At 43.8% G+C, this 20,364-nt stretch overlaps 1 protein-coding gene across 1 annotated transcript in view; it reads left to right on the top strand.

Moving 5' to 3' along the window:
- The window catches only part of LOC121432831 (elongation factor 1-alpha 1-like), a 98,188-nt gene that overhangs the window by 77,078 nt on the left and 746 nt on the right, over positions 1-20,364 (top strand). The window contains exon 3 of the mRNA XM_041630970.1: positions 19,792-19,921. Within this exon, the coding sequence (XP_041486904.1) occupies positions 19,792-19,921 (130 nt within the window). The remainder of the gene's footprint in view (positions 1-19,791; positions 19,922-20,364) is intronic.

Genomic DNA, 20,364 nt, shown 5'->3' with positions numbered 1-20,364 from the left:
AAAGCTACACAGAAAAATCCTGTCTCAAAAAAAAAAAAAGCTTAATAAACTCTACTGTATTAAAACTTCAAATCTGATCAACAGAAGAAACTGTAAGATTCAATTTCCAAAGATAGAATGGGTCAAAGCAAATGGAACAAACATTGTGATCTAAATAGCAAAGGGCTTCTCTTACACACTCCCAAGAAAATGGCAAGCTAAGCAATGTGGACTTAGCAAATAACACAAATAGACAATTCACAAAAGAGAAAATATGAATGGTAAATAAGCATCAGAACAACTGGTCAACCTTGCCAGTCAGTGTTGAGGGAAATGTGAAATAAGGAGATACCATTTTTCATACAATGGACTGGCAATAAATAAGAAAGATTAATATCAAGCATTGACAAAGGTGTGGGATAACAGGTGCCACTAGGAATATAAATTGGCTAAACTTCTCAGAAAATAAATTGGACAGAAGTTCCCTCTCTTCATCTGCCTATTTTTGACTTAGCAACTCTGCACCTTCATATCCACATTAGAGAGTCACCTCAAAGCAAAAGGGAAGTAGGTACAAGATTACTTACTCTAGAACCAACTGCAGTTATAAAAATAGCAAAAGCAACCTATATGATCATCAAAAGAGGGACAGATACACAATCAATGGTGCATCTAAGTTATGTAAAAATATGAAGTGGTTAAAAAGAATTAGAAAATAATAACAGAAAAATCTCCAAGACACGTGGGTAGATTTTTTTACCCCATTTTTAAAAAGGAAGTTGAAAGCTAGAGATGTGGTTCAATTGGTAGAGTGCTTATCTACCCTACAGGAAACACCACATACACACACACACACACACACACACACACACACACACGCGCGCGCGCCCCTACATCTCCCCACACTGAATAAAACTGGGTGTGGTTGTCACGCCAATTAGTAACTCCAGCATTTAGGAGTTGCAAGAAGGAGGATCAGAAGCTCCAGGTCATTAACTACATAGCTAATTTGAGGCCAGCCTGGGATACAGGAGACCTCCCTCCCAAGCAAGCTGAAGAACAGTCTATACTATGATACCACTTGCGTAAAAACAAAACAAATCAAAATTCATACACACATATAAATGAGCATGCAAGCAGCTAGATAAATACAGGTCACTAATGCAGATATATAAGCGTACAAAAAGAAGAAAAAGACACCTTGTAAGATGAAGTTTTGATCCTACTGCACGTACTGGCCTTGGGGGAGCCTAGGCAGTTTGGATGCTCACCTTACTAGACCTGGATAGAGGTGGGCGGTCCTTGGGCTTCCCACAGGTCAGGGAACCCTGATTGCTCTTTGAGCAGATGAGGGAGGGGGACTTGATCGGGGAAGGGGGAGGGAAATGGGAGGCAGTGGCGGGGAGGAGGCAGAAATCCTTAATAAATAAATAAATTTTAAAGAAAAATCAAAAAAAAAGAGATGAAGTTAGCAGTTGCCCTTAAGGTAGATGTGGACTAGGGGTAGGCAAAGGTATAGGGAGAAAAGCAATTTGTTTTTCAAGATCTCTTAGACCTTGATCTTAGGTCCCACTACTTTAGGAGACAAAGGCCTTGCTGAGTTCCTGGTCTGTGTGAAACATCTGGGCCCTTGCTTTGCATTCCAGACGAGCTGCATTCTGGAGGAGCAGTGACTCAGCTGAGCCTGCCCTAGGCCAGGCCAGGATACAGCAGTTCAACACCCACTTGGACTGACTAGGAGCCGAGCAGTTTCAGTTCCTCTGTCACACACAGTTCAGTTGTAGGGGCAGTTACATCCCAATGGGGCAGGAAGGAGAGGGTAAGTGTATTTAGTTCGCCTCCTCCGTCTATGTGCTAGGTGACTTTGGTGACCAGCCAAGCCAGTCTTGGCAGTTGGTAGGTAGAGACTTCAAAGATGATTGTTCACAGCGAAAGAGCAAGCTGGGGATGCCATTGCTGGGCAACTTTCAGTACAGTGAAGTGTTCCCTGTCGTCCGTCTGGTAGACTACATACAGTTCTTTCTCGTATTCTGAGTAAATGAAGGGCAGGCAATGAAGTATTGAAAGTAAATGAAGTAAATGAAGGTCCTTTACCGTTAGATAAAGCCCTGCAAAGATGAACCACAGACCACAGAGAGCTGGGGAATTGGACCCAGATACCATGAACAAATTTACAGCTCAGTGGAATCCTAATAGGATAAGTCAACATGTGCTCACAGCTGTATAAATTACAAAGCTTGAAGACAGTTAACCACATCGCAGGACCTTCAAAACATCACATTCCTCCATCCTTTCTCCCCTTTATTCCAACACGACCTAAAACAATTCTATAACAATTATAAGCTGGAGGGAAATTCTGGCAAAAAGGGGAAAAAGAAAAAAGAAAAAACACAGCTGTTCTAGCTATCTTTCTCAGATGGTGACAAGGACTGTTTTAAGTTATATTTCATTTTCTTTTATTCTTGCCTGACTTGGCAGCCCTTCAAAACCTCAGCTGGTTCCAAACACAGCTCAATAAAGATCGCTCCAGAGAAGTTTCATATTCCTGAGATTCCTTAAATTACTCTTTCTCTAACTTAAGAAACGAGGTTGAAAGAGGGTGAAAAAAACAGCCCAGATTGTACCATTCTCTCCAGGAGGTTCTTGCTAAGCAAGCTGTGCCTCTTTTTCCAATGAGAACAGAAAGCCACAGTCCTGATGGGGAGGTGGGCGGCCAGTCCTAATAAGACTGTTTGTATTCTGAAGAGGCCCCAGCAGGTCCCCAAACGTTCCCTGAGAACTTTGCAAAGGAGGGGGAGACAGGAGAGAGAGAAATGTTTGCACACTACCCATCTAAACAGTGAGCAACTGTGGGCAGCATTCGTTCACCAAATGTTTATTTCACACCTGTACCGTGCCAGGTTCTGTGATGGATGCTGAAGACAGAGATGCAGAGACAATTGTGTGTGATTCCCAGCAAGCTTCTGGACCAGGAACCTAACTTGGAACAGAGCTGGAGGAAGCTCCCAAGTTGTCTGTTCCCAGAAGCATTTGCTTTCTTCCTCCTCCTTTCTCAGGCTCCCAGGCCCTTCCTTCCCTCTCCTGCCTCCCTGGCTTATTATACGGTTCACCTTTCCCCTGTGCAATCACATGGCCCTTTGTAAACATCAAAGGAAAAGCAGCAGGGCCGGGGAAGCTGATGGAAATGAGATCATGACTCATCAGAGGATGTTTTTCTTTTCTCCACTTAGACAGTTCTCTCCTCAGAAGAACCTAGGCGCCTTCTCTGTCCAAGACTAGCTTGCTGTCTCCCCTTTTATGGTGACAGAGTCCTTGCTCTGCTTCTAATGATCCAACCTCTTTTGTAGGCCTCCCTATGGGATGTAACTGCTCACCGAGGCTCTCACTGGCCAGCACTCCTGATTCTGTATAAAGCACTTCATTGTTGGGTTTTTATTATTGTTGTATGTACATGTATGCATGTGTGGTATATATGTAAATGTACGCATGTGTGTGAGGGCCAGAGGTCAATGTTAGGGACCTTCCTCTATCGTTATTCATATTACTTTTTTGAAACAGAGTCTCTCATTAAATCTGGCTGACTGTCTAAGGCTAAATTAACCAGCTAGGGAGCCTCCGGGACCTGCCTGTCCCCAGCCCTCAGCACTGGGGTTGCAGACATGGTACATTGTACCCAGTTTTAAATGTGGGTCCTAGGCCCAGCTATGTCCTGCTTTTTTGTTTGTTTGTTTTGTTTGTTTGTTTTGTTTGTTTGTTTAAAGCTAGATACTCATGAATCTAGTTTTATATTACATCCTATCTCAGCCACCGCAGTCATTGCTCCATTCCCACAGGCAATTGTGTCCACACTTCACAGGCAAAATAGAAGCCCTTAGAGAAGATCTCACTCTATTTCCAATCACCCCATCTCAAATTTGTGATTCTGCTGCTTCAGCCTTTCCAGGCATGTGGCTCTGTGGATATACCCATCCTTCCTATCTGTCTGTCTGTCTATCTATCTATCTATCTATCTATCTATCTATCTATCTATCTATCTGAGTTAGAGAGTCACTGTGTAATCTTGGCTGACTGGCCTGGAACTTCCTATATAGATTAGGTTGGCACAGAGCTCACAGAAACCCTCTGAGTGAGCCTCTGCCTCACAAGTACTGGGATTAAAGGTGTGCATCACTATGCCTAACCCTTCAAATTCTTATTTATTTATTCATTGTATGTGTATGGTATTTCTTCTACATCTGTCTCTGTGCACTACGTGCAAGTCTGGTGTGTGCATAAGCCAGAAGAGGACATCAGATACCCTGGAACTGGAGTTAGGGATGGTTGTGAGCTGCCACGTGGAAACTGGAAACCCAGTTCCTCTGTAAGAGCATCCAGTGCTCTTAACCACTGACCCGACTCTCCAGCCAATTATAATTTTCATTCCCACACTTTGCTTACATTTTTGATTATTTATTTTATTTGTATATATCCTTGCCCTTGTATATATTTTTGGACTCTCTGAAGAAAGCAAGCTCTTCTGCTGTTGTTGATAACTGGCTCCTATTCCTGTAATTTCTTCGCTATCACCCTTGCTGGACCTGGGCACTGCCCCTCAGTGGATGCTGGTAATCTCAGGTTGATGTGGGAGTCCCCTCTGTGTCCTGTGATTACCATTAATGAATAAAGAAACTGCTTTGGACCTATAGCAAGGCAGAACTTAGGTAGGCAGAGAAAGCTAGTCTCAATGCTGGGAGGAAGAAGGGTGGAGTTAGAGAGAAGCCATGGAGCTGCCACTGGAGACAGATGCTGGTAAACCACTGCCATGTGGTGATACACAGATTAATGGAGATGGGTTAAATTAATATATAAGAGTTAGCCATTAAGAAGCTAGAGCTAATGGGTCAAACAGTGATTTAAATAATACAGTTTCTGTGTGATTATTTCAGGGCCAAGCAGCCGGGAACCAATAAACAAGCAACCTCCTCCTACATCAGGTTTCTACCAGTCCCCCAGGGCAGACTCCTGAACTCCACAGTTAAACTTGGATTTGTCTGCCTATTGTACCTCAGGCTGAACTCCTATTTCCCCCAGCATTGTTTCTTTTGTCTCAGTAAGTGCCACTGCCATCCACTTAAGTTACCCATGTCAGAGACTAGGCTTCATCTGGGACTGTTTTTATTTTTCCTCATGTATAAGCAACATATTACTTCCCAGTGATCTAACTCATTGTTATGCAGATGTTTCCTGACTTGATGAGGCAGCTCAGGTGATGTGAATGCTGGTGGCTCTCGCTATGTAAAACCCCTCTATTTAAGGGAAGGTACGCAACTCTGTTCCAAATTAGCTCATACTGGGGCTGTGGGACCAGGATTTTCTATTCCCCACACTAATGAGTCACTGGATGTGGGCATCCCCGGGAAAGTGAGCACCATTTCGAGCCACTGGTGGCTGATGGCGGAGAATGTCTGCTCATAGCACTTCTAGCAGCCAAGGGACTGGGTTATTTATGGGCACCCCACGAGTTATGATGGACGCTCCACATGCTACCCTAACTTTTACCCAGAGGCAGCTGTCTAGGACTGGGGCTACACAGCATTTCATTTGGTTTTCACACTAAAACCTCCAATTTAGCTTTTCTTTCAGTGCTACACAGCGTATTTCAGAGTCCATCTGCCCATCCTTTATATCAGCCTAAACTGAGACCAGGGATGCTTTTCAAACTTGACAGCCTCTGTATCCTTCCTACCACTCCACAAGATCAGGGCTGTCTGGTCCCTTTTGGGACCTACAGTTACCATTTCCCATTTGGGTGACTCTTCCACTATTACCTGTACTAGACTGACTTCTTCATCTCTGTGACAAATTCCACAAAGAAACAGTCTAAATGAAGAGACTTTATTTTGGTCCATGCTCACTTGTGTCGCTGAACATCATGGCAAGCTTGTGTGCTGTAGTAAAGCTGTTCACTTCTTGGCCACCAGGAAGGAGAGACCGATACAAGATCTACCCTTCAAAACACGCCCCGTGGCCTACATTAGCCAGACCCCACTTCCTACAGTTTTCACTATTCCCCAATAGTGATATCGAATTATGAATCCATCAAGGGTTTAATGTATTGATTAAGCCAGAGTCCTTACGATCCAATAACCTCTCAATGATTGGATTTACTAGGTGAGGACCGAATTTTCAATATGTGAGCCTTTTGGAGGACAAGTCACATCTGAAATAAAGCATGCCCCTCTGTAGTGCTTTCTGTCCATCATGTGCAAAGGGAGCTTTCAAAACCACGCGGCTATGCATCTCAGTGTGCATTTACAGCTCACCTTGGTTTCCCTGTCATCCTCAGGGATCGGAGTCCAGCCTTCTTAGCTTAGCTCTAAGGATGGCAGTGGGATGTGATGTGTACTCACCTATCTAGTATGATTCTCTTAGTGCTTATCCTGCACCTCTTTACCCGATGCTTTAGCAAGACAGGATTATTTCAGTCTCCATTACCGACTAAACTGCTTCTTGACCCTGGACCTTTTAAGTATCTTCTCAGATCAGAATGCATTGAACTTGTTTGTCTCAATAACTTGATGATGAGTATTTTGAGAGCAAGAAATATCCCATCCTTGCAGCAGGCGCTCAATAAATAACAAATGAAAGCACGAATATTCCTAGGAAGGAATAATGCCCCGCTGGATATGCCCACGTGTAAGTGGCAGCCGCTCAGAGGGGAATTCACCAATGTTGTTGTTAAAGACAAACTGAAACAAGGTACAATGTTTTTTAGTCTAGAAATTGGTAGAGTTGCTAGGACTGAAGGCCACAGGGGTCTGACGCAATGGAAAAACAATACACTGCAAGTAGCAGGGAGGGATCATGGCGATATGGTATTAGAGTGATGGCTCAGTGGATAAGAGAGCTTGTTGTTCTTGCAAGAAGACCTGAGCTAGGTTCCCAGAGCCCATGAGACATCAACAATCACAATCCTGGAGTTCCAGGAGCTCCAGTTGTCTCTTCTGGCATCTGTAGGTACACATGGACACACACACAGAAAGAGAGAGAAACTTTTAAAAAATATTTTATTATTTTATTTAATGTGTGAAGATATTTTCCTTACATGTATGTCTGAGAACGGTGTTGAGTGCTTGGTGTCCAAGACCAGAGCAAGGCATCAGATACCCAAGAACTGAAGTTACATATGGTTGTAAGCTGCTGTATGGGGGCTGGGAATCAAATCAAATCAAATCCAGCCCCCACATACAATATTCTTACTCAGAGCTCTTTTTTCCCTTTATATGCTTCTGAATCTTGAAAACTTTCTGCAAGGGGCTGGAGAGATGTCTCAGAGGTTAAGAGCCACTGGAGCAGCTGAGAGGTCACATCCCACTGTGCAAGCCTGCCTAAGGCCTCCTGCCTGGGGCTGTCACAAAAGTCCGTACCTCTCCCACCGCCTCCACTCCGGGGACACTTTCTCTGACAAGGCCACACTTCTAATCCTTCCCAAACACTAACTGGGGATCAAGTATTCAAACACATGATTCTATGAGGCCATTCTCACTCAAACCTCTACGCCCACTAAACCATCTCACAGGCTCCATAAAATTAGTTTTAAAATCTCCTTTCCATAAAACTTCTTTCCACATTTAACTGTTGAAGAGCTGATCATTTAGAGCGTGTGCTATATAAGCCTATTTGTTGTTGCTGCTGGTTGCTTCATTTCAATTCATTCTTTCCCTGGGGGAAAAAGTAATGAAGCACAAAGTATTGTTTTCAACCGTTTCCATAAAGATTTTGTAGGAAGGGTTATATTGGTTAACATATAGCTTATCTTTAGGATGTGGTTAGGTGCTACTGGGCACTGAGCAAGCATTAAAGACACTGTCCTTGCTCCTAAGATCTCATCCCATAGACAGAAAAAAAACCAAAACAAAACCCTGTATACAATGAAGCCAGCTACTATTGTAGAGAAGATATTTAGATGTCATGAAAGAAGCGTGGCCACATGGGCATACTGCGCAGGACTTTATGAACACACAGAGAGACCTTTAAAGGGCAGAACACAATGCATACTGGCAAGGTCATCACAGAAATCCTCAATAAATACTGAAGACCGAGCCAATGATCAAAGAATAAGTGGAGTTTTAACATGGGAAGAAGAGAGAAAGAAAAGAAGCAAGGAAGGAATACAGGGAGAGAGGGGTGAAGAGAGGGAGGAAGGAAAGAAAATTCTGCACCAAAACTACTCAGGAGGCAGGAGGATCATAAAGTCAAAGCTCGTCTGGGCTACAGAGTAAGTTTGAGGTTATTCTGTGCAACCTGGGGAGACCCTGTCTCAAGAAAAAAGTAAAAAGAAGGTTGGGAATGTAGCTCGGTGGTGAAGTGCTTGCCCGGCACGTTCAATCCCTAATGGCCTTTAGTTTAAAAAGAAGCAAAGAAAATTCTACACAGGTCTGAAATTCCAGAGCCTGGGGCTCATCTACACTTTTAAATGAAATGTTTGAAGCTTTAAAAGCATAGGGAATAATATGCTCTTTTGTTCTCTGCACACAGCTCTGTGAAATATTAACTCACTGTCGTCGTATTTGCTTCAGGCCTACTTGTTAAGCCGAGAAACACCACAGATTCGGCTTTGCCCTCTGCATGCTCTGTCGTGATCCTTGCTTCCTCAGCTGAAGTCCCCACTATCCCACATGCAGAGATTATTGTACCTGTTTGAAAACGCATCTCACGTATGGAAACGCTAGCATCTGCGGCATATCTACCAGCTCCCGTTTTCCACTCGGTGTTGTATTTTTTAGATGCATGCACTCTCAAGTTCTGGTTCTCACTCAGTTATTCATTTACTTATCTGCAGCACTGGGAACTGAGTCCAGGGCCTCAGGCATGCCATCTGGGCTTAACCAAACTGTGACCACAAGACAATTTCCACATTTACTCTGTTGATGGAAATTTACATTATTTGGGGTAATTTTTCCATTGCGGGTGTTGCTTTGGTGAACATGCCCATGCCTTCTTTGCATCCGAGGAAGAGTTTTCTTTTAGGATCACGTCGAGAAGTAGAATTGCTAGATTGTAAGATAAGAGCATCTTAAGAGATCTTGCTAAATTGTCTTCCAGTTTGTAAGACCTCCCAGTAGTGTATAAGTTCCCAGGTCATCTTTGGAATTCTGCTGATGACACCAAAGGCCTGGGGCTGCCAGCAGTCTCTAAGAATTGGCTGTACGTGGTAATGATCATCTGTGTTGGCTTCACCAGGAACTGTTCAGCCCTAGCTAATGGGCGACATCAAACCGCTGGAAAGAACTGAAGAGCAAGGAAAGGATTGATGATCTTAAGGTGTGAGGACTAGATGAACATCTTACTCATGTTTGATCCCAAGTATGGTAATATAACAAAACTCAGTAATCATGGCTCAGTAAATGTTTAATTGACCAGGACTAATGTTAATTATGATCTGCTTTTGGCTTTCGCTTCTTTAAGCTTCAATTTCCGCACCTATAAACTGTGGATGATAATATAATTTATGAAGTCATTCTAAAGCTAAAATGAGACAAAATTGTGCAAATGCTTATATAATTTAAAGAGCTATGACAAATAATCTATAGGAGAAAGCCATTTCCAGGCTGCAATTTCCTTGGCACAACTGAATAACATTTTGGTGGCTCAAGAGAACTTCCAGGTTTCTCGCCATTCTCCCTGGGACCCCAGCAAATTCAGAAATCCATCTTATCAGTGTTCCGTATTAGCTTAAGTAAGAAATGTCCACAAGGGCTCAGGAATTAGAATAGTTGTTCCTAGTTTGTGGCATTGTTTGGAAAGTTTTAGTGGGTGGGGCCTTGCTGGTGGAAGCCTGTCATTGTGGACAGCCTTGGAGAGTTGTGCAGTCTCTGGCCACTTTCTCTGCTTTGTGCTTGTGTTTAAAGACGTGAGCTCTCAGCTTTCCTGTTCCTGCCACCATGCCTGTCCCTTGCTATTGCTAATCCCACCAGTGGAGAATAAGACCACTACCACAATTTAAATCCAAATCTGACTCGGTGGTGGTGATGCACACCTTTAACTCCAGCACTGGGGAGGCAGAGACAGGTGGATCTCTGTGAGTTCAAGGCCAGCCTGGTCTACAGAGTGTGTTCCAGGAAAGGCTCCAAAGCTACAGAGAACCCTGTCTCGAAACCCCTCCACTGCAAGAAGAAAATAATCCAAATTTGAAGCAAACTTTAATTAAATTCTGGCCAGGTCGATGGGCTCTGGCCAGGTCCATCTCTGGTTCCCCAGAAAAATGACCCCGAATCACAGTTTGTAGCAGCTTAAGTGTTTCCCATCAGGTCCAACCAGGGGCAAGTATACATCCTGATAAATTCCTTACTTACACACCTCCTGCCCAAATGTTATCAAGCACATCCACTGCAGATGGGTCAAACAAATTTGTTTAGGTGGTGAAAACACATGACTTGCTAGCTCCCATAAACAAAAGCCTCCAGCAGTTCAGGAACTGTTTGTCCTTGGATAAGGAGCTTGCAGATCAGAGATATTTCTGCTCCATAGATCTCTAAGGCACAGGATCTAAACCTTAAAATGTAACTCTCACACACTATACTTCCTTGTCATGAGGGACTCTGCTGCTTCTGGAGCCAGAAGTCAAAAAACTCCCCCCACAAACTGATTTTGATTATGGTCTTTTATTATAGCAACAGGAAAGAAAATTATTTAATATAAAAGTTGGTACTAAAGAGTGAGCTCTTGTGGTAATGAACCTGATGGTATCGCTTTTTTGGAAGAATGTGGCAAACCTTGGAGCTTTGGATTAGAAAAGAGGTCAGATGTTTCAAATAGAGCTTAAGCGATGGTCCCTGGAGGAGCCAGAAAGATGTACTGCAGAGGCCTGGTTCAGCACGTTTCAGAGGGAAGCAAGGATTCTAACAGCAACTGAGCTAGAGGTCATTCCTGTGAGAGTTTGGCAAAGAATTAGGCTGCCTTCTGCTCTTGTTCTAAGAACTTGCCTGAGGTTAAATTTCAAAGTAATGAACTAATTTATTTGGTGTAGGAAACTCAAGACAGAATAATAATCTGGGATGTGACTATTACTGAGTTCCCTTATGCTGGTCTTCTGTAAAAAGAGAGAGAGAGAGAGAGAGAGAGAGAGAGAGAGAGAGCAAATGGTCAGAAATCAATACAAACTATACAGTCTGGAGAGAAAAAGAACACTAGTAAGCTTAATGCCAAGGCCAAAGTATGTGCTGAAAGAGGGGCTGTAACCATTAAGGAGAGGCCTACTGTGTGCTGGAACAAGGAGGGGGGCTGCGCTCAGGGCAAGACTCCACCCAGCTACACTCCCAACCTGTGAAAGGAAAAAGATCTAAAGAGTTTTCAGCTCCTGAAAAGTAACTGCGGAAATAACCCTACGATGGTGCTCAAGAGGTCTGGAGCTGCACGTCTGCAAAGGAACTTGGCAGTGCCGTCCATGTGGTGCTGGCTTTAGAGGCACAAAGGGTCTAAGAGTTAAGGGTCACAGGTTCTTCCACTGCAGTTTCAGAGATCTGCTGAAGTCAGGCAGTATATGGTAGGGGTTCCCTCTCCCCATGTGAGGCTTCCCTGCCAGGATAGACTCTTATCCCACTGGGATCGTAAGTCCAAAGAAACTCTTTCTTCCGTAAGTTACTTTTGGTCATGATATTTACCACAATAGCAAAGAAAAGTAACTAAGATAGCCACATACAAAGATAGAGTTGTTGAGCTGGGCTATGGTGGCCCACGCCTTTAATTCCAGCACTTGGGAGGCAGAGGCAGGTCGATCTCTGTGAGTTCAAGGCCAGCCAGGTCGACTAAGTGAGTTCCCAGGACAGCCAGAACTGTTTCACAGAGAAACTCTGTCTCAAAAACAAAACAACAAAAATGTAGTGGTTGAAAACTAGGTATTCTTGGCAGAACATGGTAGTTGGCGCATGCCTTTAATCTCAGCACTTGGGAGGCAGACACAGGTGGATCTCTGAGTTTGAGGCTAGTATGGTCTATAGAGAAAGTTCCAGGACAGCCAGGGCTACACAAAGAAATCCTGACAGAGAAAAGAAGAAGGAAGAGAAGGAAGAAGAGAAGGGAGGGAAGGAGGAGAAAAGAAAGAAAGGCATGCTTATCCTTACCTTCAAAGAAAATCAAAGAGGAACTCGTTTGTGGAATATGAGGTTTGAATAAAAATGGCCCCGATAGGGTCATAAATTTGAATGTTTAGTTACAAGAGAGTAGAACTGTTTGAAAGTATTCTAAGGATTAGAAAGTGTGGCCTTGTTGGAAGAAGACTGTCACTGGGGTTGAGCTTTGAACTTTCAAAAGCCCAATCTCTGCCCGCTCCCTGAGAGTTAGGAAGTAAAAGCTGTGGCACGATAGTACCCAAGTCTGTGTTTTATTCTGCCTGTTATGGTTTTGGTCCCTTTAAGAGACAAGCCACACCCATTCCCCTCCCCATCCACTGAGGCAGGATGATCTTCAGCTTCCGGCCTGAGCTCGCTCTCTTTTCCATCTTCCTCTCGGAGAGGCAGCTTTGCTTCTGCCTCTATCCCCACTTCTCTCTTCCCCCTTCTCTGTCTCTTTCTCTCTCTCTCTCTCTCTCTCTCTCTCTCTCCCTCTCCCTCTCTCTCTGTCCCCACCTTCACCCTTCCTCCTCCATAACCCCCTGAATAAACATTCAACCTCACCCTGCATGTCGTGTCTATCCATGTTTCTGTCTTCTTCCCGCCCGCCATGTATCTCCCTGCCTGGAACCAGCCATTGTTTGGGGACCAGCAGCCATCTCTGCCTGGGGCCCACTGCCTGCTGCCACATGGCCCGCCACCACTGCTCTGGGACCAGCAGCTGTCTCTGCCTGGGACTGGCTGCTCCCAGGGCCCGCTGCCTGGCGCCACATGGCCCACCGCCACCATTTGGGACCTACAGCATTTCTGCTGCCTACTGCCGCTGGGATCTTGCAGCATTTTTTAAAAAAAGAACAACACTGCCACTTCCTCATTTTTCCCTAATATTTTAAAGGTTGACTCAATTCCTATCTAGCTAAATCATTCCCCGCTCCTCTTATTTCTCTTCTCTATTTAGATCGTCACTACCCTTCACCTAATTTTCATATTGAAGAAATCTAGAAAACATTGGCCTAGGGAGAAACAAGATTTATCCTTTAACAAGATAATCCCACAGCACGGTTTTCCTTTTGTCACAGATTGGAGTGAAAATTATTTTTCTTTTGTGCTAACGTTTCTTTTTCCTTTTTGATATTGCTATTGATTGAACTCAACTCTTTTCAAATGGAACCTTTGAAACCTGAAGCCCCTGTCTATTCATCTCAATAGCCCCTTACTGAAAAGTAAGTCTGTTATTATTCTCTCCACGGCCAAACTTCACTCAAAGGACAATCACATCTTTATTTGTATTACTCAGATTTATCCTCATATATTATATATTATAATATATATAATGCACATATATATCCTCTTATATATTACATCTGAAGCTGCTACTATACTAGCACCTCCTGGGATGCCCTCTAATGTACCCAATTGCAACATGCTTAAGGGAAACTCACATTTCTTCTCTTTCTAAGGTCCTTAGAGGACTTCCATTATTTCAATTATTTGGAATTACGGAAGCATATTCATCAGCCAGGTGTGGTATTAGCAAAAGCGGATGGGGATGGGGCCAGCGAAGATAATTAAGAAGCTTGCATCCTGACACAGAAAAACAGAATTCAGATGTGCAGACATCTGGGGTCTGTGTGGGGTAACAGTAAAGGGTTTTCCTTAGGCGAGAGAACCCATGAACCCTGGATATTGACTTAATTATTAATTCACAGAAATCTTTTAGATATAGAGACAGATATAGGATACCCATATACAGGTCCATGTTTATATCCAAGAAAGGATATTGACACATTTCAAAGATTTATTTACTTTTATTTATTTTTGAGCTAGGGTCTCACTATAGACCCCTGCCTGGCTTAGAGCTTGCTGTGTAGATCAGGTTGGCTTGGAGCTCACAAAGATCTTCCTGCCTCTGTTTCCCGGTCCTGGGATCAAAGGCACAGGTCATCACAACCAGTTAATCTTTTTTTCCTCGAGATTGTTATTATTATTGTTGGTTTTTTTGTGTGTGTGAACGTGTCTGCACACACATGTGCACCTTTGTGAGTTTATCCACACTGTATGTGTACAGGAGACTTTGGAGGTCAGAAAAGGACATCAAATGCCCTGGAAGTAGACTTATAGGAGGTCGCGAGCTGCCATGTGGGTTCTAGGAGCAGAACCCGATCCTCAGTGAGAGCGGTAAGCACTTTTAACTCTACAGCCATCTCCCTAGCCCCTGCTGCCACATTTCTTTAATTCGGGAGCTTATCTACTTGTAGACAGACACAAAGCAACAGGGGAAGTTTCATGAGACTCCTTCCTACTCACTCCAGCTCCACCACCACATGTTGGAACTGTTCTGCTCGTATCAGATACTCAGCTGGGAACGTTCATAACACCAGATGAGTCCTAAGTGAACACAGTGTGTCTTTAAGAAACTGGAGGATTAGATCCCAAACTGAAAGTCTGGTTCTAATACCAAGAGGCATGCCTTAGCCCAGATGGGCTTTGCTATGAGCTAGCAAATTGGATCAGTTTCCTAAGACAGAGATCTGGGTCAGTTTGAGAAATGGATTACCTTCTCATTCACCTTGCTCTGATGAGCAGGGAGGAAGAAACAACAGAAGATGCCTGGGATGGTATTAGAATCACTTACCAGACACTCATTTTTAGAAACTCCAATCCTGATCTGTGCTGAATGAGTGGGCTACTTCAAGATCTGTGGCTAGCTTCCTTTGCTACAGGTGTGTACATGTATGTGTGTGCATGCACATTTGCATGCTAAGGGGTGAACAGCAGTCAACACAGCCTCTGTGGTATGCACAACAGGAGCTTGCTGAGACACAAGGTGGGATAATCTACTCTAGAAACACCATCTTGTAACTGTATTTATTTGGGCTCAGTTTTGTCTAGGCCATTAGTTCTCAACCTGTGAGTTGTGACCCCTTTGGGGGATGGACTGACCCCTTTCACAGGGTCACCTAAGATCATCAAAAAAAAAAAACACCCAGACATTTACATTGTATCTGTAGCAAAATTACAGTTATGAAGTAGCAACAAAAATGATTTTATGGTCACCACACCATGGGAAGTTGAGAACCACTGCTTTAGTCCAACAGTTGCCTCAGTTTACATCTTGAATTTCTACCAGGACACAGGTACATCCTTGGAGGCAATTAAGGCAAACTCTAGATTAAATGACTAACTAATGAAATAGTATGGTCTAATCTACCGTGAATGAACAGTCAAGTGTGGGTTTTTTTAAGTTTTCCTTCCCTTTGAGACGGGTCCTTGCTCATAGCCCAGGCTGCCTTCAAACTTGCAATCCTCTTGCCTTGGCCTCCTGACTGTTGGGATTACAGGGGTGCAATCGCACCACCTTCTCTTTGTAATAATGAGAATAAAAAGACTCTTACTATCACCAGTCTCTCTCTTACCCAGCCTGTGGTCAGTTTACACTTTCCAATATTCTGTTGTCAGTTTTCGACACAGCCTTCATTCTCAAGGTTTAGTTGCTTCCAAGAGACGCATCAGTTGCCTACTATGTAAGCCAACAAGGATCTTTTGAAATCTTGGATTTTCGAGAAGGCAGGTAGTTCCTGTCTGGGTAAATTGCTTTTCAAAGGTCTCTCTTGGCATCAGAATGAGGCAAAGGTGCTCAGTTCTCAGTTTTGATGGTAAGGATGTCCTCTCTGCTTGCTGATAAGAAATTATTTCTAGGAGCACTAGATGTGTGAGATCGTCTTTTCTGTCTCAGCTCCTTACGACATGTTTCTTCGGAATGGTCCCAGACACGCATTCTACTTTAGAGATTACCTCAGCCCTGGAACTTTTTTCTGGATCAGGACCCGGGGCCAGGTTGGAGTTGAGAATGACATTAGTAATACTGATACAATGAATAATAATTAATATTGTATATCAGTTGGGCACTATCAGGCTCAGTTTGTTGAGACTAGGAAACAATAAATTAAAATTGAAGCGACAATGTATCTGTCTGTCAGGGTCCTTATAATCCCACATGGTTAACATTGCCCAGAATGAATGTGGAACTCTGAGCCCAATTCTTAGTTCCCAGAATTTAGAGACATATTACTAACCAAATATGTCCAGCTGGGGGAGTGTGGATGAGTTGCATGGAGATCATGATGCAGGAGAATGACTGAAAGGGGTTCCGAGGAGGCAGTTCCGGAGAGAAGCAACAGCAGATGGGGGAAGATGGGCATCAATGAAGCCAGTACTAATCTCCATGAAGGCAACTCTCAGGTTTTGTTTCAGCCTCCTCCTGCCTTCGTGACCTCTCTTTGACACAACACAACTTGCTTGCTTCATTGATCCTTGTGTTTGTTTGTTTTTCTTTTTTAAAGAGACAATCTAATGTAGCCCCGCCCCAGTCTCACTATGTGTCTGAAGATGCCTTGGAAGCCCTGAGCCACCTACTTCCACCTCCTGAGCACAGGGTTCACAGAAGTGTGCCACCATACCCAGCACACTGATATCCTTTGCACAAGCACAAAAGATGATAAAATTGAATTAACAGTGCAAGACACTTATCTGTGCCAATACTGAGGCAGGAATGAGAACTAAGCCGGAATGGGCATGCTCAGTCACTGGGAGCAGGGACCTCTCTGCACAGCTGCTATGATGGATCCCAAAAGCCTAGAGGCTGGAGGCTGTGAGCTAGGTATTCCTCTAATGAAGCCCTGAAAAGTCCACGGCAATGGCTGCCCCATGCTACTTCAGGCCACACCTACAGGAATCCCCCACCCTCTGCTTCCTGTCTTTCTTAAGAGAATTCTCTGAGGTTCTCTAGGGACCCATTTTCTGCCCATACTGTACATTTTTTTACTATGAGAAACCATCACAATTTGAGAGGCTCTCTTTGGGATGTGGATACAGCACACATTAATTCAGCCATCATGTTCCTGAACCTGGCCTCCTGCAGTGATCTAATCCTTACCACGTCGTATATCTGCTCTTGCCATCTGCCTCCCAGTTCACTCTTCAATCCCGGATGGGCACAAACAAAATCATCTATAGCTCTGTTGAAACCGTTAATAGTTCTTCTCATTCTCAGAAAACCCAAATTATATTTCATGACTCACAGTTCTCCATTTTTACTCTATTTTCTTTACTTCTGACCTAAGTTCTTGGATTATGAGCCTGAGCCATCCCGCTTTATGTGGTGAGGAAGACTTAAGCCGGGGCTCTGTGGTAGGCAAGCATTTTACCAGCTTCACGATACAGTCCCTGCCTTTGTCTGCTCCTGTTTACCTCATCTGCAACTCGAACTGAACAACTTTGGGCTCTTTGGCTGTGGTCTTTCCATTAGCTTTCCAGTACTATAACAGAATACCCAAGGCAGGATAACTTTATAAAGGAAATATTGATTTAGCTCAGCACTGGCTCTGGTGAGGTCCACATGGCAGATGGTAAGAATATGGGTAGGAAGAAGTAATCAACAGTTCAAAATAGGAAGCCAGATAATAAAACATATGTGACTTGAAAGCAAAACAGGGGCTATCTCACAAGGGGGAGGAAGGGGGACCAGGAGTGGGCAATGTAGCAGTGGAGAGAATTTGGGGACAAGGATCATTGAAAACAAAGTGTGTATAAAACGCCATAATGAAAGCTATTGCTTTATATGCTAATTCAAAACAGTTTGAAGGAAAGGAAAGAAATGTATTTTTGCCACACAGGTGTTACCTACCTGTATTCCCAACACCCAGGAAGCAGAAACAGGAAGATCAAGAATTTGAACCAGCCTGTCTTACACAAAGAGCCCTTGTCATCTACAAACAGATAAATGAAAACATCCTTTAAGATAGTACTTATAACAAGCTGTCTACCAAATATACCAACTATATAAAAAAAAAAAAACTGTCTCCTCTGGAAGCGGTTCTCAACCTTCCTAGTGCTGTGACCCTTTAATACAGTTCCTCATATTGTGGCGACCCCATCATACAATTGTTTTCATTGCTACTTCCTAACTGTAATTTTTCTGTTATGAATTGTAATGTAAATATCTGACATGTGACAGCCGTGAAAGGGCCATTTGAACGCCAATGGGTCATGGCCCGCGTGTTGGGAACCAGTGAGTTAAAGGCCTTGTACTAGGCCCCAGCTCTTCTACTGAGTCCGTCCCTGCTCACACGACTCTTCTCCGTGAGCACAGCTCTAACATAAGGATCTCTGGGGGAACAAACCACTCCTAAGCCATAGCACTCCAGAGGACCACTGTCTTAGTGAGGCTTTTATTATTGCTGTGAAGTACGACCAGGGCAACTCTTGTAAAGAAAACGTTTAATTGAGGAGGTAGCTTACAGCTTCAGAGGTTCAGTCCATTATCATCACGAAGGGGAGCATGGCGGCTTGCAGGCAAATGTGGTGCTGCCTACATCTTGACCAGAAGGCAACAGGAAGTCGACTGATACTGTCACACTTAGTGAAGCTTGAGAAAAGGGACCTCAAAGCCCACCTCCACAGCGACATACTTCCTCCAGAAAGACCATACCCACTTCAATAAGGTCACACCTCCTAATAGTCTCACTCCCTTTGGGGGCCATTTTATTTCAAATCACCACAACCACTATCTGCATGGGGCTAATTCTTTGTCTTTTAAGTACCAGCTTAGCTATTCCTCCCTCTCTGAAGACTGCTGTAACTTGCAAAGACTGGATTCAGGGCTCTCCTCTGTGACTTCAGGAACCATGCGATAAAGGGCAGGTGAAATCTTGGAAATAAATTCACAAGTAGCACAGAAACATTAACCTGGGTGGTAAATATTGGAAATATAATAAGGGACAATATCTTGCATTATCAGAATTTTCTCAGGGAACATATGGTAGGAGATAGAAAACTGCTGCTCAGTGGTTTGCTGGGGGTGATATCCTCCCAAGAGAAACAAGAGATAAGCATTCTCAATGCAGATACAAGCACTCCAGTCAAGCCCTAGGTATTTGGACATAGGTCTGAGTGTGATGTCATATGCCTGCCAGCAGTACTGACTGTGGGATGCAGAGATATTCTAATACATGGGGACTGTCCCACACAGGGAAACTGTTCCACCCCAAATGCTAACAAAAGCTTCTTTGAGGTCCACTGGGTTAGGAGATGTGTAAATCTGGGAGTTGAATTGCTTAGAACAACAAACACAGCAAAGGCTGAGAAGCAATCCTGAAGACTCCAAGCTCCACCCCTCCACCCTCTGCAGGGTTCTGCCTCACCTGCCAATAAATGCTTTTAAACATTTTTATTTCGTTTTGTTTTTTTTTGGGGGGGGGGGTCTTACTTCCCTAGGCAGGCCCAAAACTATACAGTCCAAGTTGGCTTCGAACTTGTGGGTGACTTTCTGCCTCAGCCTTCCTGTGTGTTGGGATTACACACGTGAACCACCATGCCCAGTCTAATAATTTTTTCAATGTTACTAACACAAAGCTGCATGCATACTAAGCAACTGTTCGATCACTGAGCCACTCTCTAAACCCTGTAAATAAATATTAAGTACGATGCTTTAAGGAAAAAAATTTAAAAATGTGTTAGATTGAAAAAGAACTATGTTATGCCCAAGAGGCATCTAGTGCCTCCTTCTGGCTCTGCTGCCCTGCAGCTGTTTCACTGCAAGGTGACAATGTGTCCACATTCCCTATTGAAATGCAGGGCCCATGTCCTGTGGGCACTCTGTAGGCTTCTAATGTTCAGTAAGTCTTTCTAAATGACTCCCCGTTTGCTCTGAGGTCTTTTCTAGGTATCAGACCTACACAGTTCTCGCTCATCACTTCCTGAGCACCTCCAACTCAATACGAACACAGTCATCCAATTTGATGCTGGAGCCCTCCCCCAAATATCACCAGTTTCCCTTGTCACAGAAAGTGCAGGTACCACACTTCCTCATGGCTCAGGCCAGAGGCCTGCATTCTACCCAACTTCTGTCTATGCTCTCCCCTTCCCAAGCCTATGAATTCTAGTTTCCAATTCTCCCTCCGGTTCTTCGATATCTCTCTGGCCAGGACTTAATTCAGGGTCTCTGGTATGTGCTATAATCAGTTCCTAAATTACATCTCTAACACTATCCTCATTGCTCTCACCCTTCACTGTTTTTCATTCATTCATTCATTCACTCACTTTTGAGACCGATCCTGTTAATTATACAGCTCAGTCTCACCACACAGCTTCCTGCTTCTGCCTCCTGAGTACTGGGATTATGGGCACCACACCCTGCTGTCACCCTTTAATAATTTTTATTTTGTAGGTCACTTTAAAAAGTATTTTATGGACTAGAGAGGAGATAAGTTGTTCAGCAATTCAGAGCACTGGCTGA

Source organism: Microtus oregoni, unplaced genomic scaffold, assembly GCF_018167655.1.
Source record: "Microtus oregoni isolate MIOR12 unplaced genomic scaffold, Mior012 000036F_ref0000092, whole genome shotgun sequence".
Lineage (NCBI taxonomy): Eukaryota > Metazoa > Chordata > Mammalia > Rodentia > Cricetidae > Microtus > Microtus oregoni.
The sequence above is the reverse complement of the archived record's forward strand: the minus strand, read 5'-3'. Positions and strand labels throughout refer to the sequence as shown.